The sequence below is a fragment of the Lissotriton vulgaris genome, chromosome 12 (assembly GCF_964263255.1).
Source record: "Lissotriton vulgaris chromosome 12, aLisVul1.2, whole genome shotgun sequence".
Lineage (NCBI taxonomy): Eukaryota > Metazoa > Chordata > Amphibia > Caudata > Salamandridae > Lissotriton > Lissotriton vulgaris.
Window position 1 is genome coordinate 108,158,950 of NC_141700.1, and position 24,372 is coordinate 108,183,321.

Genomic DNA, 24,372 nt, shown 5'->3' on the forward strand with positions numbered 1-24,372 from the left:
TTGCAATCAGCATAAATCAAGGCTAAATGAAGGCACTCTTTGTAATAACATGTGTGCCTCCTCTATTTTGTGGTACAAAAGGGGGTGGTAATGGACGGAGCATCTGAACCAATCAAACACTCACACCCAGTCAAAAGATCTGGGTTTATTCCATCACCGTTCTTTAGCCCACTCTGCCACCCCAGTTCAGACATGGCTATATGCAAATCAGTCTGACCCTGTGCCTCATGGGAACAGTCCAGCCCGAACTGCCAAGCCATGCCGTTCCTGGACCGGAAACAAGCTTCCGAGGACCGGTTTCTGGCATTCCAGCCGTCTTCAGCCCGGCTTGCTTGAATCCAGTGGCAAAGTGAGCAAGGGACTCATGTCTGAGCATACCCTGCCACACTTATGGCGGCCAAAAGCGGTACAAAAGGGGGTGGTAATGGACGGAGCATCTGAACCAATCAAACACTCACACCCAGTCAAAAGATCTGGGTTTAATCCATCACCGTTCTTTAGCCCACTCTGCCACCCCAGTTCAGACATGGCTATTTGCAAATCAGTCTGACCCTGTGCCTCATGGGAACTGTCCAGCCCGAACTGCCAAGCCATGCCGTTCCTGGACAGGAAACAAGCTTCCGAGGACCGGTTTCTGGCATTCCAGCCGTCTTCAGCCCGGCTTGCTTGAATCCAGTGGCAAAGTGAGCAAGGGACTGACGTCTGAGCATACCCTGCCACACTTATGGCGGCCAAAAGCGGTACAAAAGGGGGTGGTAATGGACGAGCATCACAGCTACTTTTATAAAGTTCTGGTTTATCGTACATTCCGATGATAGGGAAGCTTAGCATAGATTTTACCCTAGGTTCACGCTATTAGAGCCCTGAAAGCAATTTAGGATTCAAGACCTTAAAACATGATGCAAAATGTTTGAGAATCTTCTTCTTATGACCTGAAATAACTAGCATTAAGAACAACATATGTACTTTAAACATGAACTTGAACGAATAATGGCAAAATGTTAACAAAGAAAGAAGTATACTTTCCACCATGTTGGAACTAGATTTAAGTATGTATGTAAGGTTCTTCTGGGGGCCCTAGGTGGCGCATGAGCAGCATGACCGCACATCAGTGAAGCTCCTGCAGCCTTGCTAATTCATCTGATATTTATCCTGCTCATTGAACCGATTGGGGTGATTTATTGCTGTCCTATCGTGGCTGGTGACTCGCCGAAGCCCTGGTGTGAGTTTCAGCGATGAAGACCTTGCCTTGCTCTCGCTGTGGCGCAGTTCGCCGAGGAAAAGCGCGGGGCTGCTAGTTGACGGGACTAGTGCCGTAGCCTACGTGAGTCCGGTACTGGCCACGAGGAGGCTGGGCCCAGAGACTCGCCCCCCTGGCGGCTGCGGAGAGCGGAACCTGCCGGTGGTGTGACAGCCCCCACAGAGGGAAGTAAGAGGAGCACGTCTCATGGAGCGTGGACATTAGAGGCTGCAGAGATACCTACAGGCCCGTATCAGAGGAGGGACGCCCGTGGAAATTGCGACCTATTCCTTGTTGCGGCCGCCGCTGTGCTCGCCTGCCGGAGACGTGTCCCCCCAGAGCAGTAAGTGGGGTGAATGACCTGCGGTCGGTGAGATCAGAAACTGCTGAGCTTCTTGCAGGTTGATAGAGAGGGCGGGACGCCTATGAAGATTGCGGCCTGCTCTATGAGGCGGCCGCCATTGTACCCGCTCCGGAGTTAGGCCTTCCCATTGTCTGGTGTTGGATGAGAGGCCTGGTGACATTCTTCCCACCCCTCGGACGACCGGGGTGAGTGGATCCTGCCTGATATGTGACTGTTCCTCCCAACAAAGCAGTAAGTGCGGTGATCGGCCCGCGGAGAGTGGGATACGTAGGTGCAAAATTCATTTTCGAACTGTTGTTGGGGGAGGGGCGCCCGTGGGGACCGTGTCTGGATACCTGAGGCGGCCGCTATAACCCCGACATCGGAGGCGGGCCCCTCTGGTATTGTGGCATTGCTGATACACCTGCAGGGACATTTTTCAAACCCCCCCTTCCCACACTGCCCTTCCGGGGCGTGAGACGGGCCCCTGGCACATCGGACCGTAGCGCTGTCGCAGTTGTCGACGAGGCCGGAGGGAGCAGCGATCACACGACAAGGCACTTCATACACTCCAAGCAACAGTCCCTGTGGAGAGAGTCTAGGGCCCCGAACAGATTCCAGGTGCAGGGGGTGTTCTACGGATTGGCGCAGTGGCGGAGGGGATCGAAGGGGAGTTGTCGAGCCGTGAATGACTGGGCTATTTATGTGTAGCTACACGGCAGGGAGAGCCACAGAGGAGCAGTGAACGGGTGTTTCATGGCGCACGCATTCCTTTGAGGCACTGGCTTGAGACCCCCCACTGGAAATACCCTTCTGTTTCAGGCAATGCTGGTGACAGCAGTGTAAAATTGGGGCCTGCCGCATCTTGTAAGTTCGCATTTTGAGGTCTTACGGGCGCCCCCCTTCGAGATTGGTGGAAGACTGAGCCGCACAGTGGTGTATTGGTTACCTTCGCTGAGTTGACAGCAGAAGCAACTGTGCACAAAGCTTAAAGGATTACAGTGATGTTCCACTTTTATGTATCTCTATTTGCGCAGTTATAGGGACGTGAGCGCTGTTGAGCAGTGATGGGCATACCAGACACCAGGCAGCCTAAACTAAACTTTGAAATGGCGAAAAGAGGCCCACATGGTCTGCAGGAGGCTCGAGAAGGGGACAAAGGAGATGAGACACAGAGAGGGTTGGCGGAACAGGCGACTGATGTCCAAAGCATCCTGCAAGTAGTACGCCATGGATTCGCTACGATTGTAGATAAGGTTGATAAGATGTCATCGAGAATGGACGCCATAGCGCATAAACTGGAAGGACACAACAACCGTCTCAAAGAAGCTGAACAACGCATATCTGACAATGAGGATACGACTACCAGGGCTACAGAGCAAATCACCCACATGGACAAGCTCCTGAGACTTATTGCCGCTAAAAATGAGGACTTGGAAGCGCGCAGTAGGCGCAATAACATACGCATAATTGGCATTCCAGAATCAACCCATACTGGTAGAATGGAGGAGTATGTAGAACAAATGTAATTGGCCTCGACTGGGGCGGAGTCTCTATCTAAGCAATTTATAGTGGAGCGGGCCCATTGTTCCTTGGGACCACGGCCTCCCCCTGGCGCCACTCCGCGACCAATACTAGCCCGACTGTTGAATGACAGGTACAGAGATGTGACATTACGCATAGCAAGGAACCGGCAACAACTAACGTATGATGGAAATCAGTTCTCCATATACCCAGATTTCACCCCCATAGTCCAGGAGGAACAGCGGAAATTCATGGATGTCAAGAATAAGCTGAGGGCGGCCCAAATTGACTATGCACTGTTGTACCCAGCGCGCCTCCGGATCACACATCAGGGAAAACAACGTTTTTCAGCAAGCCGCAACAGGTGGAAGAATTTCTTAAGCATGTCAAACATACACAGCGTAGGGACGGAAAAGAAGCGGCGGCAAAGCACCCCTTATTGGAAGGAGAGGAAGAGGACTCACGCTGATGGAACTGTCAATGGGCAGATAAGTCTACGAATTGCAATGTGATGGGATAATAATGGGACAGTACAAATTGGGTTGTTATGTATGCCCTTTCCTCAATGGTTTGACTCTGAGAAATGAGCAAGTTTTATTGTTAAGCCAGGTACCTTTGACCCTCTAGGCCCCCAGGGCTCAAGCTGCGGTAGGCTCTGGGGGAGAGGGGAAATCGTGCCGACACCTAGTAGTGAGTCCCCCACCGGGTGTTCCCCAACTGTTAAGTACAGGGGTTTTTTTTTTTTTCCTGTAGGTTAATCAACATGGGGATTGGTTGTTGGTTACTGACCACTGCGTGGCAGGCGCATGATGGACCTTATTTTTCCTTTTGGATGTTTTTTCTGCTGCTTGGGAGGGGGGCGGGTGTTACTTTCTGGCAAGTTGGGGCTGCTTCAGTGGGTGGTCGGGGGAGACGGGGGACAAGTTGGAGGATACACATGGTCATCAACATACACAATTGTTTTTTGCAGAGGGTAGTCAACGTGTTGTGTAGTTTCGTTGTTTCCCAGTTAGCACAGGATCTGATGGTCTGCCGGATGCAGGCCTGGGGCATGGCCTGCGCCATTGAGTCGAACATTGAATGGATGATGACTCTCTGAACTCATGACTTCTACTGACATTGAAAGGCTGAATATTATAACGTGGAATGTAAGAGGGCTGGGAGATCCACGTAAAAAACGCCAAATATTAGCTTATCTCGATAGACATCAGGTACATTTAGCGATGTTGCAGGCAACACATCTTACCCCACAACACTCCAGTACCTTTGCATGTAAATGGACGGAGCACAGAATTTTCTCCTCTTATTCCTCGTACGCGAGAGGCGCAGCTATCCTTATCAAAAAGCGCACGCCATTCACACTAGCTGGAGCCGCTTGGGAGGGGTAGACTGGGACCCGATTCGGTAACTCTAGCTTGCTGTTATGGACCGAATACAGATGATCCGCAGTTCTATACAGACTTGTGGGCGAAGATTCTAGACATTGGTTCCAATCACATTATATGGGGCAGTGATTTCAACATTTCACGCACACCAAACATTGACAGGTCTCACTCTGCCCCCATCACTACACCATGACATGCTCACTGAGTTCCGCTTGATAGATGCCTGGAGACATATGCATCCCAATGGCCTAGAGGGTACTCACTTTACCGCACATGCGGCGTCCTGGGCGCGGGTAGATTACATATTCCTTTCTGAGGGGCTCTGCCCGGCAATCTCACAGGTACACCATTTGGCTCGCACCTATTCCGATCATGCGTCTGTCAGGCTCTCCCTGTCTTCGGCAGACTATGGTCCACCCCAAGGTAGCTGGAGGTTGCAACCTAACATCCTATTAGACACAGTATTCCAAGAGGAGCTCAGAGAGGAGATACAGGATTTTTTTGTGCATAACAAAGACTATGTTGATAGTGTGGAAACTGTCAGGGAGCCATTCAAGGTCACGCTAAGGGGCTTTTGCATAGCGAAAAGGGCTGGCGTGCTCAAAGACATTATGAACACAATACGTAAATTTGAGACTGAACTTAAAACATTAGAGGCGACAGTTTCCACGATTCCAGGTAGCACCACGCAATCGAAGATTAGGGAGAAGCTTACAGAGTATATGGATGTGGCGCATAGGGAATCGCACTTCCGGGGGAAGTATTGGGCAGCCCGGGCAACGGCGAATGGGAAAGACCGGGCAAGGCATTGGCAGAATCGATTCGACGGACGCGTGGCTCCAATGTTGTTCTGGAGCTGGAACGATTGGATGGTGAGCTTATGTACAGAGACACTGCGAACATACTGAATATCTTCACTGCACACTATACAACACTTTACACTACTACACAGGTGGACACGCTTGACCTAGATGCTTAATTGGGGATGTGGCTCTGGGGTGGCTGAGTGATGTACAGCGGCAATTCCTTTGTGCCCCGTTTGAACTTGATGAGGTGAGGGAGGCAATCATGCATATGCAATCTGGGAAAGCCATAGGGACAGATGGCATCCCAATAGATTTATAAAACCTATATAGATCTGATGGCCCCCATATTACGTGAAGTCTATGAAGATGCGCTGGAAGTGGGGCACCTTCCTCCATCTATGAGGGAGGCCCTTATTACCTCTCTTTTAAAAACGGGGAAACCACTGCAGCAGTGTGATTCCTACAGACCCCTGTCACTACTCAATTGTGATGTGAAGATACTCGCTAAGCTTATTGCCACACGTCTCAGTCTGCTCATGGAAAATACAATTTTACCCGACCAGTCGGGCTTTATTCCCGGCAGGGCGACGTCCCATAATTTGAGAACACTTTTCACAGTCTTAAATAATGTCTCGTCTGAATTGCCTTTGGCGGCTGTCTTCTTAGATGCCACAAAGGCTTTTTATTCGATAAGAGTGGGACTAGGTCTTTAGCGTAATGGAACGCATGGGGTTGCCCCCTCTTTTTCTCTCGTGGATACAATTACTCTACTGCTCGCCAGTAGCCAAGGTGATCATTAACAGTAGAGTCTCCCAGAGTTTTTCAGTCACAAGGGGCACCAGGCAGGGTTGCCCCTTATCGCCCTTACTTTTTGCGATAGCAGTTGAGTCCTTGCGGCAAAACTAAGACAGCATCATCAGAATAAAGCATTACGATGTAATATGAGGCAGATATTGGTCTCTCTGTACGCTGATGTCACGCTCTATATACGTGACATGTAGCAAAACTTGAACCCCATCCTTAGGGAATTCATAGCCTTCGGGAAGCTCTCGGGGGTCCAGATAAACTGGGGTAAATCTTGTATATTCCCTCTCACTGATGCGGCGACTCGCTTCCCACTGGACTATCCGATGGAATGGTGCGAGGACAAACTGAAATATTTGGGCATCCGTGTAACAAGGGATAGGGATGAACTGATGCGTCTTAATTACGGGACCACCATGCTACGCATAACGGGCAACGTATTGTGTTGGATAAAGCTTCCCCTGTCCATGGTGGGGAGAGTTTCACTGATTAAATTGGTGATACTGCCCAAACTGCTTTACTTGTTTCTGAATATCCCATTCCACCTGGTAATATATGTTTTTAAGCAGCTGCAGTCGGAATTAACGAGGTTGGTGTGGGGTGGGGAACACCCAAGGCTGCAATGGAACATGCTCATTTGGCTTTACTCCCAAGGAGGGTTCGGAGTTCCCAACTTCGAATTGTATTATAATAGCGCGCAGGCGCATTATGCCTACTTTTGGGTGCATCGGCCACGGTACATGCCTCAAGTGGCGGCAGAGCACTGGCTTGCCCATCCGATTCCTATTGACAGAGTACTCTATGGTCCACTTCCCAGTAGAGCCGAAACGTCAACGACTGTCACTTGCACTGTCACTGCATGGGCTTATACACGTAAGATGCTGGATGCACCTATGCTTTACTCGCCATTACTGCCACTTGTGTACCATCCCGGTATGCCTCTTCTACAGGAAGTACTCTTTCATAAATTTAAAGAGCGTACACACATTAAACCTGGGGGGGATATATACCATGAAGGGAAATTCCGCACAATTGACCATATCTTTCAGGGTTTACAACACACACCATTAGATACCTTTATATACACCCGTCTTAGGCAAGAGATCCGCTCTATCACCCCAGACTTCCCTGAGGAACCGCCGATCCTTGCACCACTGCATCTGGCACTCCAGGGCACGTCATTTAAGCGTCTGGTGTCGGCAATATATAGAACAGTGCACACGCGGCGGGAGTAGCCAGCCGCATTGGCAAGAACCAAATGGGTTCACAAACTGGGTATGTATGGCCTTGACACATGAACAATGGGAATTCTGTTCGCTACAAACTGAGCGGGTCTCAGCCAGCAGCAGGCTAAGAATAATTAACTATAAGGTCCTACATAGGCTATATTATTCCCCCAGCCCGGATGCATAGATACAAGCTAAGGGACACTGACACATGTGAGAGATGCCGAGCCCCTGGCGCTGACTTCCTGAACCTTGCATGGGAGTGTACAGGGGTATACGCGTACTGGCTGCTGGTCTTTGAGGCATTGTCCTCCATGGTAAATGAGCGGATTGAGCCGGCACCGCTGATGACCTTGTTGGGTTATGGTGCACCATTACGAGCGGAGCACCGAAAGTTTGTAGCCCTGGCACTGTTACTAGCTAAGAGGAGTGTGGCCAGTCGTTGGGGCAGGGGAAGAGCACCCAAATTTAAGGTATGGATTAACGATCTAATATATTGTCTGGAGCAACTTTCGACTTATGTGGAACTATTACCTGTTGCATCCAAGCCGACAGATATATGGGCCCCACTGCAATGTTACTCATTATCGCACTCTAGGACAGATCCCCCATGGACTGCTGAGCTTACTCACAAACCATAGTACACTACGCGCGCTCGCGTCCGCTCCGTCTGGAGTCGCTGGTGGTGGTGAGGTGTTGGGACGCTGGGCTAGCTGGGTGGAGATTGCAATTATTCACTTTGTTCAGATATGACTGTCATGAGGTTTGGGGACCGCTGCGGTAATGTACATATTATTGCTGTATGAAGTTCACAATCCCCCTCCCCTTGTCTGTACCCCATTGAGCCGAAGTAATTTTGATCATATACTTGGGTGGGATTGCGAGATGACGGAAATATTAATGATTGGTTACTTATTATATCAGAGAAGATTACCTTAGAGCACTGACTGATACTCTGTAAAATTGTTACATCAAGTTCTTATGAGTATGTATGACCACATGTGTACCATGTTTGTGAAAAATCAATAAAAAGAGTTTAACTTTTTTTTAAAAAGGTTCTTATTTGCTACCCCCCCAAACTGATCATTTTGGTATGTTAACACCACATGTGTAACACAGTCACTGTTTCAAAGTTTTAACGCCTGAATATAGACCTCAACAGCAGAAAGCTGTTTTTACACCCATTGTGCAGCATGTTTACTAAATGTTAACCTAGTGTAACTAGAACATTTTGATTAATAAATCTTATAACTGATGCAGTAGATGATGGATTATAAGGCAAAGACAAATGTACACAGGTAAAAGCTGAAGCTAAATCCCAAATCATCCCAGTGGCCCTGCTTATATTGCTCTGCACTTTCAGTTTTGAATTACGTTAAGTGTTTTTTTTTTAACAATTCATCAGTACAGCTCCTTACATTGTTCAGTTCCAAATTGCCAATATCTAATTAACTACAGCAAATCGTCACCAATTATACTTACTCTGTTGTTTTGTACACATCAGAGTAGAGTCCTGCTTTCTGGTATTTCTTTTTCGGAGGTCGTGGAGGTTTTTTCTCTCGCTGGGGACGTGCAGGTGAAAGCTGAAACATGCTCTCCGATGGCTGAAGATTCTGTCTGTCTTTGTCTGGACTAGGTGTCTCCTCTACAATCTCAGAAAAGCTAGAAGAAAGTTAAAATACCACTTCAGTGAAAAAGCAATTGTCCTTAAAATTCCTGGAAATCCACTACTTGCAAAATACAATGTGTGGGACGGTACAGAGAACATTTCAAATACAACTATCTAGGAGTCACTCTTTCAAACCAATACAATATCCAATCAAGGACTGCTTTAGTAACCATTGAAGTCAATGCCATGCAATTTTAAGGAGAAAATTAGATAGCATAATTAGTTATATTAGAAAAATGACATCTAAGTCTTTGCATTAATTAAATCGTTGTGCACTGGTCCTTGAGGAGCCCCCCAAAAAATATTTTGTGTGTAATGCTGACTCGGGAGAAAATGCTGTTTTGTGTGTTTTAGGCTAGAATCCCTAATGATATTGGCCGAGTTGACTTTGTGTCTAAAGGAGGACGCCTGCCATATTTTGTATTAAGGCTTAAGCTGTTGTAACAGCACTACAGACATAGCAGCTTCTATTTTCTTCTTAGTTTTTATCTAGGCATCTATTCTATTGGCTGGTCAAAGACTTACTTCGATCAAATTCTACGTTAAACAAATGTTGCTGAACTCTGAGTTTAATCTAAACCCTTGTACCTAATACTAGTGTTAGAAATAATAACATTCGCTTCTACTAAAATTTCTAGAGCCCTTTTTATATTGCTTTCAGGAAAGTACTACAAGAGTTCTCCTGTTTCATGCAGTTGATGATGTCTATAATTGACAATAATTGGTAATAAGACAACCCACAGCAGCTCCCATAACTAACCTCTTTACAGCTAGGTATAAAGTTACTGTCTTTAGCAGGGTGTCGGACAACCTCCAGCGCTCTTTCTTCCAGTAAGCCATCAAGTAAACTCTATTCCTGGCTTTATAAACGGGTATTGAGTCTGGCACAAAATGTCCTGTGATGTAAGTAGGCTCTTCTGTTTTTTTTCCTCTGGGTGTGATAGCTACTGGTAGTTTACAATACTGTTTTAGCTTGTTTAATATTGATTTGGCTTTTCCACCCCCTAAAAAAGTTCTGACAAGGAAATCATGATCTCTTCTATTTGCTTGGCTACGCTATGTTTAAGGCAGTCCTCAGGATGAGTAATGAATAGAAAGTATCATATGTTTTAATCGGTTGTGGTCTAGTGCCACACGTCATCTTGCTTTTATGATCCCAGTGCTGATCCTCGCCTGTATGATTGTCATCATCTATATAAAGCTGGTGTGTTGGTGAATCAGGGGGAGCAAGCACAACATATTTGGCTCTCTATGTTTAACATTTGGGATACAACTAGCGGATTTGTTCTTATTCCAAATTAACCATGCTGCTGGTGAAAGATAGTTCTTCTAAAGACCTAAACTGGTTTCAACACTCAATCATTTTTCAGGCAACTATAGAATAAATTTCTTCTGTCCGCCAAGAAAACATCATAAATCACACCGGATAGCCTTGCAAGGTATACCTTCAACAACAAGTTTTACAATTAAAGCCAGTGTAAGGAACACAATTAGATAGATTTTTAATCTACATCTCCTTTTGTAATGTACACCCCTACCACCACGACATTATAACAATTACATTGGTGACTGATGCGTTTGTAATCTGGCAGGTTCCATACTATTTCACCCCAAATGCCTCTCCGTAATCCTATGCGATCTATGATCTGTTTATACACACTGTTAATACCATGTTTTTGTAAATGGTAAGGAAGTTGCTGCATAAATGATGATTAGATATCTTTATTTTTATTTGTTTTCTAAAGCATATCCATCACCCCACTGGGTTATTATGGTGCTAAAAACGGTATACAACGGTTAGCACGCATTTTTTACAACGCGGTGCTGTTACCACGTTACTTTTACCACGCAAGTCGTTACAACGACTTGCGCTGGAGGGCATAAAGTTGGATAGTAAATAGTTTAATTTACTATCCAACTCCTTCCCTAGAGTCCACGGGGACTGGAGTTGGAATAGTAAATTAAAAAATTTACTATCCAGCGCCCCTTCACGCAAGTCGTTGTAACGACTTGCGTGGTAAAAGTAGCGTTGTAACGGTACGCGTTGTAAAAGTACGCGTGGTACCGTCATACATCCGCTAAAAACAGGTGAGGTCATTAACAAAACTGCAGCCTCTAATCGTAATCTCATCAGGTAAGTGTAGGAAAAAGTCAGATCTTCAGCCTTCTCTTAAACCTCAGATGGACTCACTCCCCTTTAAGGACATTGTGAGCAAATTCCATTTTTGAACTGAGATATACCAAAACACTGAGTGAAATTGATTTATGAAGGTCATTAGTGGGAGCATCTCCCTGAAGTTGGTTGTCTAAACAATTCTCATTTAAAGATTGCGCACTGTAAATCTTCAAAAGTTACCTTGCCATATTTTCCTGCTCCTCCTCTTGCTGACACTTCTGCCTTTTGTTTGAATGCTCCTCCACCGGCTGCCGCTTGCGCTTCCACCCCTCGCCATGTTCCATATGTTGGTTAACACCCTGAACAACTGCTTCAATGACATCAGTGACTGTGTCACCTGGGTAACATTGCTCATCTCCGCTACGGAGATTGCAAGTAACGAACTGCGCAGCCTGCAAGTTGTCCATGGAGAGGAGGGATTCCAGATGGTCCTTCCGCGGCCGACCTGGCCTGCGCTTTATAAAGTTGTTTCCAGTCCGTGACTGCCGTTGCAGCTTTTTAGCTTTCAAAATTTTATTGACATGGTCAAGGTTCTTCTTTGTGGCCAATAGTTTGTCATAACTGTACATTTTCCTAGCTTGCCGCTGCATAGCTTCCACTACACTTCTCTTGAGATGATGGGGAGAGCTACTTCTGGGCAAATGGCCTCTAAGTACATTCATGCCATCATTAGGCAGGCCACTGGTAGATGAGGGTGCTAAAGGACTGTCCTGTTTTCCTTGGGACCTCTCCCTGTTGTGGATTCTGCTTGGGCTGGCTGCAGCGGAGACATGAGCAGAATCTCCTGACCTCTCAATAGGGGACTGGTTCTCACTTGGGTCCATTCGCTGCAGTAGGTTGTCCATCGCTTCTTCACCTGAAACCACATGTCTTGTACTTCGGGTGTGTATCCCAGACACTAAAAGAAAGAAACTGCAGTTAAAAGTCTCTGAGTGTTTTAATTGAGTTCCATTTTATACATGAAATTAATAAATAAATGCGGCACTCTTAAGGTCCAAGACATCGCTAAAGCAGCTGTACTCTGAAGCTTACTTAACAGCACAATTTCACCCATTCCCTAGGTCTTAATTCCCACACTGCTGAATTCAAAGTGTTCTTTTAGAATCAACATTTCCCTCATAAATATTTTGTAAATAAAAAGGTTCATACTTTCCTTCTTAGAACACTAAAGTATATGAATGACTAAATTTGCTAAGATGTTGTTGGCACGGAAATTGATACTTTACTTATGGTATTTTTTAGGTCTCGCCTAGAGCGCAGCGCGCATGCGGTGCTCTAATGGAGAAGGCCTATTTATTGGCATCAATACAGCTTTTCTTGAAGCTTGAGCGTGTGGTGCTCACACGCTATTGGGCTTTGCATGCGTCTTTATAAAAAAGATGAAAACACAGAAGATGATGGACGGAATGTTGCACAATGGCAAAACATTCACCCCCAGTCAAAGATCTGGGTTTAATCCATCGTTATTTTGCTCACCAAGCCACCCCAGTTCAGACATGACCATATGCAAATCAGTCTTGACACTGTGCCGGATGGGAACAGTCCAGACCAAACTGCCAAGCCATGTCTTCCCTGGACCGGAATCAAGCATCCTAGGACCGGTTTCTGGCTAAAAAATATGGCACACGATTGGACAAAGGCAGGTGCATGTCCCACCTTTGTATCCGCCCACTGCCTACAGCTTGCGAGAGCGAGCAGCAGGGCCATCTGTTTCCAATTATCGTGCCTGCGTCTCGTTAATTGTAAACAGATGGCGGTCGGGCTGGCCCCAACCATTCACGGGACGCTGCCCAGTACGCGGGCTCAAACCTACCTCTGGTGCGTTATTTTAAAGATCTGTCATTTGCTCCTTGTCGAGTCTCTCTTTTACCGCCTCTCCCTCGCCGTTTCCATTCTGTTAAATTAATCGTGTCTGCTACGTTTCATATGCCCGACGTATGCATCACAGTTCTCTCTATAACTATTCCTGACAAGTCTTACTAGTTATGTTATGTTATGTTATGTTATTAAGTCACTTATAAAGCGCGCTAACACTGATTAGTTTCTTGGCGCTAAAATTGACAGTAACACAACCTAAGGTGGAGGAGGAGGTGGATTAAAAAGCTTGTCTAAAGAGCCAGGTCTTCAGAGCTTTCCGAAAAGGTAGAAGGTCTTGGCAAGATCGGATCTCCTGGGGAAAGGTGTTCCATAGACAGGGGGCAAGGGTGGCAAATCTACGACCACCAGAGCGTTTGAGTTTAAAGGGGGGGGTCTGGAGCAGGGCTAGATGGAGTGAGCGGAGGTTACGGGAGGGGACGTGTCTGGTGATCAGTTGATTGATAAATTTAGGGCTTTTGCCATGTAATGACTTGAAGACCATACAGCCTGCTTTAAAATAGCAGCGTTGTATGACTGGAAGCCAATGCAGCTTGATGAGAAGAGGGGTCGCAGCCTGCCATCTAGGTTGCTTTAGAATCAGCCTAGCAGCGTAGTTCTGCACCATCTGGAGGCGCTTAAGTAAATAGTTGGGGAGACCTAGGTAAATGGCATTTGCGTAATCCAGGTGGGACAGGACAGTGGCGATCACGACCTGGGTAATCGCTTCAGGCGTTAATAAACGCCTGACCTTCCTGATTTTTTTTAGTTGGTAGAAGCATTTGGAGACCACTTGTCCCACTTGTGTTTTTAGTGAAAGATCACTGTCCACAATGACTCCGAGCGTTTTAGCCGAAGGTGATGGTTGTGGAGCTTGACCCAGGTCTGCAGGCCAATAGTGAGGGCCCCAGTACTTAGCACTATCCCCGGTCAGTACTAGTTCAGTTTTACCTGGATTTAATTTCAATTGATTTTGATCCATCCAGGATTTAATAAACCTCCTGGTTGACTGGAAATGACTCATAGAGTCTACGGAGTTATCAATGGTGAAGAGTAGCTGCAGGTCATCTGCGTAGTTAAATACTCTCACCTGTTTGTCCCTCAAGGTTTGTATAAGGGGGACTTTGTATATGTTAAAAAGGTGAGGTGACAGGGAGGAGCCCTGTGGCACTCCACACGGGATGGCCTGTTTAACACCGGTCAAGTCCCCCAGGCGCACTGCTTGGGATCGGTCCTCCAAAAAGGATCTCAGCCAGCAGGCCGCCACGCCCTGTATGCCGGTCTGTCCGACACGGTCGATCAAGATGTTGTGGTCGACCGTGTCGAACGCGGCCGACAAGTCCAGTAGTACCAGGGCCTGGGGAGAACGTCTGTCTGCGCAGTCTCGGAGTGTGTCCAAGACTGCGGTGATCACTGCCTCCGTAGAGTGTGCTGGCCGGAATCCGGCCTGGTGAGGGTCAAAGCAGGAGGACTCCTCCAAGAAGTTGGAGAGATTTTTCGCCACGTGTGCCTCTAGAATTTTCGCCAAGTAAGGCAGTAGGGAGATGGGCCTGAAGTTTGCCTTGCATCCAGGATCCGCCCCGGGTTTTTTTAATAGGGGTATAACCGTTGCTTCTTTAAAGGTAGACGGGACAATGCCAGAGGAAAGGGAGTTATTTAAGAGGGCAAGAATAGGGGTTGGGAAAGTGGAGAAACATTCTTTCAAGATGCGAGGGGGACAGGTGTCTAATGGGGAGCCAGATTTGACTCTTGTCGTTAGTTCAAGGAGCTGATCGTAGGTTATAGGTTGAAAGTTGGTAAGGGTGGCAGATCCTGTCCTTATTGCCATACCAGTAGTGAGAGGGGTCTTTGGTTGAGGAATGCTAGTTTTTATGTCTTTGATTTTGTCACTAAAGTAGGAGTTGAGTGAATCACACAGACTCTGGGTGGGGATTACTTTAGGACGAACATTCTCCAGATTGGTCAGTTCGTTGAAGACAGAAAAGATGTCTTTGGATTTATTTGATGAGTCCAGAATACGAGAAGAAAAGTACTCCACCTTTGCAGCAGAGATGGCATTCATGTATTCTTTCCTCGCCCTGGTATATTTGATTTTTTCCTCAGTGTCGTAGTCACGACGCCAATGGCGCTCGAGCTGTCGGAGAGCCAGTTTCCTGTTTTTTAACTCGGTAGAAAACCATCTGTTGGCATCTGTGCGCCGAGCAATTTTGATTTTTTTATACGGGGCATGGAGATTGCTGGCCGTATGTAGCCAATCGGTTAGAGAAGCAACTGACAGATTTATTTCACTGTCCAAAGAAGGGACATCGTTAGCTAAAGACTGTAAAAAAGCAGTCCTATCCAAGGCATTCCAATTCCTAGCTAGTCTGCCAGTGGTTGGCACAGTGGTTCTGTTTTGAGTGGCATGAATCTACTAGTGCCCCCTCCAATACCCGATTCCATATTTGGCACTGCACCCCACCACAAGCCCTGCCCACTCTCCATGGTGTGCTGTTTCCAGTCCAAACACAAGCTCGGTTATTAGAAACGACAAAGTCTTGCCGGCTTGTTTTTTTTAGTTGCCACCCGCAGAAACATTTACAGCTACCTGACAGATGTATAATACATTGGAACGTGTCTATCATAGCTGTATCTTTGGACATGAAAATATCACAGATAAACTGAAATGTTCTAATCCACAAGCTCCTGTTACCCTCTTTCCCAGATCACGCACGCAGCCCAAACAATCTCATCTCTTCGCGAATGGCGCTCGTGTCCTCGCCACAGGGCTCTCCTCTCGAGCAGAGAGAGATTCAAATCACAAGAAGCTCTGGGAAATACCACAGCTGAAGCCGTTGTCCCACTTCCCCTCGGAGCCACCCACCCTGAAGAAAGAAGTAAACAGTCTGCATGTCCCAGCAACCAAAATATAATTGTTTGCACAGGAAAAAACCAAATGCTGCGGAACTTTACCATTTTACCATCGACCTGATGCTAGGTTACCTTGCACCAAAGGCATGCATTTGTTTATTGGTAATATCGCACCCGCCACGTGATATTTTGGTTCAGTCCGCTCCCGTACCCTGAACTGGGCCTCAAATTGCTACCGTTCTGCATGGATTGAAAAATGTACAACATTTATCAGTACTACTTGGTTGCACGCGGCTTGCTTCAAGTAGACTCCGGTTTGAATTCTTTAAACTTGTATTCACTATGCTCCCCCCCCCCTGCCGCCGTGTTCACCGTGCTCCCGCCCCCTCATGTTGTCTGCATTTCCTTTGCTTTATCAGCTGTCCCACATCGTGACTCTGATCGCTATTTCTTCACAGCGGCAGAGCACCCAGAATAATGTGCAGCATGACTAACCACTTATACGGTCCCAAAGGCGAGACCTATTGGCTATGCCAATACTTGTTTTAAAGAGCCTTGAGTATCAATTCTGTTAGAACAAAAGGTACTAAAGTGAAGGGTAACATTTTTTATATGGTGGCTACTTTTTCTCAAGACTATAAAATTCCAGAAAAGAGTGTTGAGCTGGCTTTTCATATGCCCCACTAATAACAGATTCAGAAAAACTATTTTTAACACATCATTTCAGTGTCTGCCAAACGAAGACAAAATCAAATACAATAGTCAATGTTCTCATAACAATGCCTGTACAAAAATTCAATCCATCTGTTAAACAGAATTACACAGTAGCACCCCAACCCAAATTCACATATGATATTGCTATTTTATTCTTATGGTCTTGCAGCACATTGATTTGTAAAAGACAGGTGCTTTTCCCAGCTACTAAGTTCTGGTAGTCAGTACTGTTTTACTTCCCACCACTAATGTTCTAACGTTCTCCACTCCAGAAACGCAGCAAAACTTTTGATTTAGAAAACAGTACATATTTCACCTCTAGAATCAAACATAAAACTTTCTTTCAAATTTATCATTACCTGTACCCATAGTCGAAAACAATACATATTTCACCTCTAGAATCAAACATAAAACTTTCTTTCAAATGTATCATTACCTGTACCCATAGTCGAAAAGTAGCACTTTGAGGTGACTGGATTTGAATTATGTCCTGTTACTCAATTCATACAGCAAATACAGTATACCATGCAATGGATACAAGAAAAATAACACAGGTAGAGCAAAATTATGGATTCAAAAGGACACAATTAGTTAAAAAAAAGAAATATAATATAATAAAAACCCCTCAGATTAGCTTCAATTTTGCTCAGGCTGAACAAGACTACTTTCTGATAGTGCTAGATTTTCATTCAGCATCATCAGTGAAAATTTCAATGGGAATGTAGAATCAATACAGACCTGCAACTGTTTAGATATGTAATAACTGGGTGGCACTGTCACTTATATTCTGTCAGGATGCAATAATTTCAAAAGTCATCCTTGAAAGTTTCTATGGCCCACATGAAACATCTTCCTGTCCAGAAACATCCATCATTTGTTATGGATACCTCTCGGTTCTTTCAGATCATTGAAATATTAAACGGAACTTAATTATATCTCTCTCTCTATACCACAGTATAATGATCTTTTATTTGCATACACGTCATTTGGTGTGCATCATATGCCTTTACTTTTGTATGCAAATAGTATACTTCTCATAGATATCGGCACATTTTTTAGGATGACGGTGAGGTCAAGGACTGAGTATCCTGTCCTGCAAATCAATTTATAAACAAGCATTTACAATGCAATGGTCTCGGCATTATTAAAGGTAGAGCTATTGGCATTGCTCATGGCTTTTTCTTTTTAATCATAAATAAATGGCATTGTCATTTACATTGCCAATAGCTTAATCGTTAAATAAATGGCATTGTCATTTACATTGCCAATAGCTTAATCGTTAAATAAATGGCATTGTCATTTACAATGCCAATAGCTTAATAGCTCGCAAATGCATGACCTATTGCATTTACACCCACACAGAGCCACACACACAAAGCCACCCACACACACATACAGAGCCACCCACGCAGAGCCCCACACACACATACAGACCCACACACACACCCAGAGCCCCCCCCCCACACACACACACCCAGAGCCCCACACACACACACCCAGAGCCCCACACACACACTCCCAGAGCCACACACACACACACACCCAGAGCCAGCCCCACACACACACACCCAGAGCCCCCCCCACACACACACCCAGAGACCCCCACACACACACCCAGAGCCACCCCCCACACACACACACACCAAGAGCCCCACACACCCAGAGCCCCACACACACACACACCTAGAGCCACACACACACACAGAGCCCCACACACACACACACACCCAGAGCCCCCCCACACCACACACACACACACACCCAGAGCCCCACACACATACAAACACACCCAGAGCCACACACACACACCCAGAGCCACACACACCCAGAGCCCCCCCCACACACACACACCCAGAGCCCCACACACACACCCAGAGCCCCGCCCACACACACACACACACACTCAGAGCCCCCCACAAACAGACACCCAGAGCCACACCCACCCACCCAGAGCCACACACACACAGAGAGCCACACACAGGACAGCAAGCACAGCGAGGGGGTAGGGAAGCAAGCACAGCGAGGGGGCAGGGAAGCAAGCACAGTGAGGGGGCAGGGAAGCAAGCACAGCGAGGGGAGCAAGCACAGCGAGGGTGCAGGGAAGCAAGCACAGCTAGGGGGCAGGGGAACCAGGGGTCAGGGGAGCAAGCACAGCCAGGGGGCAGGGAAGCAAGCACAGCCAGTGGGCAGGGAAGCAAGCACAGCCAGGGGGCAGGGAAGCAAGCACAGCCAGGGGGCAGGGAAGCAAGCACAGCCAGGGGACAGGGAAGCAAGCGCAGCCAGGGGGCAGGAGAGCAAGCACAGCCAGGGGGCAGGAGAGCATGCACAGCCAGGGGGCAGGAGAGCAAGCACGGGCAGGAGAGCAAGAACAGCCAGGGGGCATGGGAGCAAGCACAGCCAGGGGGCAGGGGAGCAAGCACAGCCAGGGGGCAGGGGAGCAAGCACAGCCAGGGGGCAGGAGAGCAAGCACAGCCAGGGGGCAGGAGAGCAAGCACAGCCAGGGGGCAGGAGAGCAAGCACAGCCAGGGGGCAGGAGAGCAAGCACAGCCCGGGGGCAGGAGAGCAAGCACAGCCCGGGGGCAGGAGAGCAAGCAAAGCCCGGGGGCAGGGAAGCAAGCACAGCGAGGGGGCAGGGAAGCAAGCACAGCGAGGGGGCAGGGAAGCAAGCACGGGCAGGAGAGCAAGCACAGCCAGGGGCAAGGGGAGCAACCACAGCCAGGGGGCAGGAGAGCAAGCACAGCCAGGGGGCAGGAGAGCAAGCACAGCCAGGGGGCAGGGGAGCAAGCACAGCCAGGGGGCAGGAAAGCAAGCACAGCCAGGGGGCAGGAGAGCAAGCACAGCCAGGGGGCAGGAGAGCAAGCACAGCCAGGGGGCAGGAGAGCAAGCACAGCCCGGGGGCAGGAGAGCAAGCACAGCCAGGGGGCAGGGAAGCAAGCACAGCGAGGGGGCAGGGAAGCAAGCACAGCGAGGGGGCAGGGAAGCAAGCACAGGCAGGAGAGCAAGCACAGCCAGGGGGAAGGGGAGCAACCACAGCCAGGGGGCAGGAGAGCAAGCACAGCCAGGGGGCAGGAGAGCAAGCACAGCCAGGGGGCAGGAGAGCAAGCACAGCCAGTCTTCTTGGCTCTAAAGTTCTTCCAGGTGCCGGTCAAGGACAAACAGTACAAATCTGGATGAATAATACCACATCATTTTACCTCAATAAACATGACATATCATCTGAATTGTCCAAACCAGCCCAGGACATGTGGAAATTATATAAACAGAGAAACACAAGTCTAGTAGCCATAAACCTAGAGGGCATTACAGAAGCAGACAGGTGAAACAGGCAAGCAAGTGCCTTGCACTGATGGAAGCTAAAACAAATAGTGAGGCAAGTATTCTAAGCATCGAGCACACCACAAATAGACCTGTTTGCTACATGTGAAAATGCAAAATACCACGACATGTCATCCAGAAATCCAAATCGCCTATCCCTCCATAGGGAATATCCTATTGATAGGTTGGTCAGGGATATTTGCATATGCTTTTCCTTCAATTCCAGCGATACTATCAGTGCTCAGATGGAGAAAGGCAACTATGAATTTAATATTGATAACTTCACATTGGGATAGGCAAACGTGTTTTTTGTGCTAGTGGAGATGCGATAAGGCCAGGTAATAAAGTTACCACCCTCTCAGGACATGCTAAAAGGGCAAGTATACCCTCTGAAACCAGCCAGTCACAGATTAGCAGAACTGATCCTGAAGGCCTAGAGTGCAGACACTGAGGGCTTCCCGAAAGATGGACCGAAGTCTTTGAGAACCTAGAAAACCAACAACATGAAAGTGTTTTACCGCCAATTTGAACAGGTTTGCTGACTCGTGTAGTAGACAAGGTCTGATAGGTAGTAGGACAAAAGACACTACTGTTGATAAGTACATAACATACCTTTTAGATGAGAACCTTTCCTGTACATCAATAAAAGTATACCTGTCGGCCACAGTAGCATAAAGGATTCATTAAACACAAGTCATCAAAAGATTCATAGAGGGAACAAAAAGAATGGTGCTGCCAAGATCAGCAACCACACCAATGAGGAACTTAGCTCACATTATTAGGCCACCTTTTGAAACCATGAGTAAAACAGGACCCAAAACTGCCTTCATCATTGCCACCACCTCCTTATATAGGGATACTGGGAGTTGTGGCCACTCACTATACAAGAGCCTTCCTACAGATACATACATATAAAGTCGCCATGAGAAACTCTCAGTTTCTCCCAAAAGTCATCTCGCACTTCCATGTCGATCAGGCTGTCCAATCACCAGCTTTCTTCCAACATAAGAAGAGGCGAGCAGAAAGGGCCCTGCACGCATTGGACGTCAGGAGAGCAGACTTATTACTTGCGAAATACAAGACAAATCAGGAAGGGACATCAATTTTTTTCCCTTTGCAAGAGCAACCAAAGGCTCACCAGTCACTAAGGGGGCAATTGAACAATAGATAATGCAGACAATTCAAAGTTTTGCAAAATATATGGACGGCATGTGAATTTAGAAAAGATTCACATTGTAAAATGAAAAATCTGAGGGACTTGTTTTGCAGCTTGACAAACATTCTGGATTCACAGGTGTCCCGGCCATTTCTGCAGAAGAAATTACGCTATGGAGGAGATATGTATAAGAAGACCCAACGCCCAAATATAAGTTACCAAAGACGAAAAAAAAAGTCTGAAGATGAGGATCACACAGAGGAGCTATCATGGTGTATGTCCGACACCAAATGGTTGACAATACCCAAAAAGAACAAAACAGTAAGACTCAAAAAAAGACAATTCCAGACCCAACCACAACATGATGAAATAATGCATAGCATTTGAATCCGGAAAAATAGTCCTGTTTCAGTCTCTGGTTCCCCTGCTGGCTCCGCTGGTGAAACCGTACACTGACAACAGGTGGATTTATAGCCATCAGATTATATATATCTCGGTCTGATAGCCCTCTTTATGGAGGACTTTCTGAGATGCTTTTTTCTGTATGGTACCACCTGGCAGTCCTGAACAGAATAATAAACAAGCATTTGCAATGCAATGGTCTCGGCATCATTAAAGGTAGAGCTATTGGCATTGCTCATGACATTTTTTTTCTTTAAATCAAAAATAAATGGGCATTGTCATTAACATTGCCAATACAGAGCACACAATGTTCTGCACACTTGCTCTGCACTCACCACTCTGCACTCACCACTCTGCACTCACCACTCTGCACTCTGCACTCTGCACTCACCACTCTGCACTCACCACTCTGCACTCACCACTCTGCACTCACCACTCTGCACTCTGCACTCACCACTCACCACTCTGCACTCACCACTCTGCACTCACCACTCACCACTCTGCACTCACCACTCTGCACTCACCACTCTGCACTCACCACTCTGCACTCACCACTCTGCACTCACCACTCTGCACTCACCACTCTGCACTCACCACTCTGCACTCACCACTCTGCACTCACCACTCTGCACTCACCACTCTGCACTTACCACTCTGCACTCACCACTCTGCACTCACCACTCTGCACTCACCACTCACCACTCTGCTGTGGGACCAGGGGACTGGATCAGCGATGAGCTGCAGAGCAACATAGGCGGTTCACGTTGGGGGCGCAATGCTCCGGGCAGCAACAGTTTATTGGCCGAGGTTGTGCGAGCCTAGAATCCTGCTGTCTTCATACGGTCCGGCCGGGGGTATCAGAGTTGGACCAACGCCGAATGCTGCAGTTCCGCGTGCTCGGCCATGGAATGGTGAGTGTACTAAATGCTCTTAGAAGCATTATCTTGCAGATATCGAAGCAGTGCCTTCATGGTTCCCTGGCAGGTTAACACGCCGAGCTTTCAAAATGTCTGCCAGAGAGACCACGGCTAGTTGAAGGATGAGGTTTGCAAATAAAATAGCCCTGGCCATTTGGGAAGCAGAAACAAATATGCTGTAGGCCCGGCTTTTGTCATAGACAGATAGTTCTCCGGGTAACAGGCCCAGGAGTATTTAGAACGTCCCGGCAAAGTCCAATGGAGTGTCAGCCCCAGCGTGGCGCATCATCACTTATCGTTGGCTGGAATCGTCATCACTTACAGCCATCACCGCGAAAAATTGCCGATGATTGATACTGCGGCAAAGATGATCACTCTTGCAACGAGCTTAATTGAAATAATTAAGTACTTTTGCGCATTGCTTGCTTCTTGCGCCGCCAGGATAATGTATAAGACGCTGTATAAGACGCGCAAAGAAGTCACCAGTCCACCGAGCGCTCATATTTCATCAGTGACACGGCTGGGGAGCTAGGCAAGCATTGTGTTGTGTGCCCGCGTGTTTTCTTGCCACATAATTGCCTGAATAATCGTCTGTCCGCTCATTATGAAGAGCCATCCGCTGAAGGGAGAAGGCCTGTCACTCAGGAGCACCTACTTCCGGTTTGGCCGGCAATGCTTCCGGGTCGCCGCAGGCAGCGCGGCGGCCCGACCTGCACGGGGAAGGGAGGCAGCTTTCGAGGAGGACAGCACTTGGCCGCGAGCGCGTTCTCGTGCGCGTGGCCTTAACAAATCGCCGCGCGCGGCCAGTGCTGTCGTCCTGGGAAGCTGAGCCGCCAACAATAAGGTCTCTGGTGAGAGCGAGCTTCGCTCGCTTCTAGCCGAGACCTAAAAAATGACCCACACACCATCTAAAAAAAAACTTGCCATGGGTATAATTTTTTTTGTTTCACAAGTAGGAACTCAAAACTCATTTTTGGGAGTATGTTCTTGTAAAAGAACATTGTTTGCTGTGTATCTGCATGAAACATGGGGCCACTTAGCAAATCTTCAGTGCCTTCAGAAAAGCTGCTATTGTGGCAGCTGTTCTGAAGGCAAAGTGCTCTCCATTAGGTGGCGATCTCTAAATATGGTACACGCTAGTCTGCCAGGGCAACAGAAGAAATTAATTCTGGGCCCTGGCGAATGGTGTGTAGCCCGCCTATCTCTAAATGAAGGCCTTAGTCTCATGAGTAGAAGCCTCAAAAGAAGAAACAAACAGGACTAGGCTGCATGTTGACTAGAGGGCTCACAACTAGAGAAACGCGGGCTTTCCATCAATGAGAGGCCCAGCCTCTAGAAACAAGCATCAGCAAGCCAGTTGTCTATGGGATGCCCCACAATTAGAAGCAGGCAGTACCCTGCCACAGAGTGCATGGTGGGTCAGCAAGTGAAGCATTCGTGTTGATTTCTGTGTTAGACGATCTCTTTCATCCACTGAGATTTATAAATGGTGTACCATTCTACTGGGTAAAAGTGACACCTGTTAAATAGTAACATCTGTTAATTACAGCACTTAAAAACTGTAGCGTGGTGTGTTATTAAAAATCAAGTTATTATCATATTTAAGTCAACAATCTCAGCTTCTATTGGCACTCCTAAAGGGACCAAAGAGTATCACACGATACCTGTAGTGCAATGCCGAAAAAAACTGAAGGCTGCCCAGATATCCACTTGCACTCCCGGTGGCAGATGGTCTCAGTCATAAAAACATAAAGTTAGAGAGATATCTTCCTAATATGGTAACTATGACTGATCACAAATGAGGAGGCTTGAAAAACCTACAACGAAAACTAAGGTAAATGTTAATCAACCTTTTTAGAATGTATATTTAGCATTGATTCTGTTTTGCCTTGCAGGTTTTATATGAACGTGCAGTCCTGATTAAGCGTGTTGCATGAAATAAATCGAGCATGGACTTATTTAATCAGAAATAAGTAACGTGAACATTGAAC

At 47.1% G+C, this 24,372-nt stretch overlaps 1 protein-coding gene across 2 annotated transcripts in view; it reads right to left on the reverse strand.

Annotated features, from left to right (window-relative positions):
- The window catches only part of ASH1L (ASH1 like histone lysine methyltransferase), an 820,515-nt gene that overhangs the window by 508,236 nt on the left and 287,907 nt on the right, over window positions 1-24,372 (reverse strand). For both annotated transcript variants that reach the window (XM_086947410.1, XM_086947409.1), the window contains exons 4-5: window positions 11,354-12,071; window positions 8,811-8,990 (exon numbers count right to left, since the gene is read on the reverse strand). In XM_086947410.1, coding sequence (XP_086803536.1) covers window positions 8,811-8,990; window positions 11,354-12,071 — 898 coding nt within the window. The remainder of the gene's footprint in view (window positions 1-8,810; window positions 8,991-11,353; window positions 12,072-24,372) is intronic.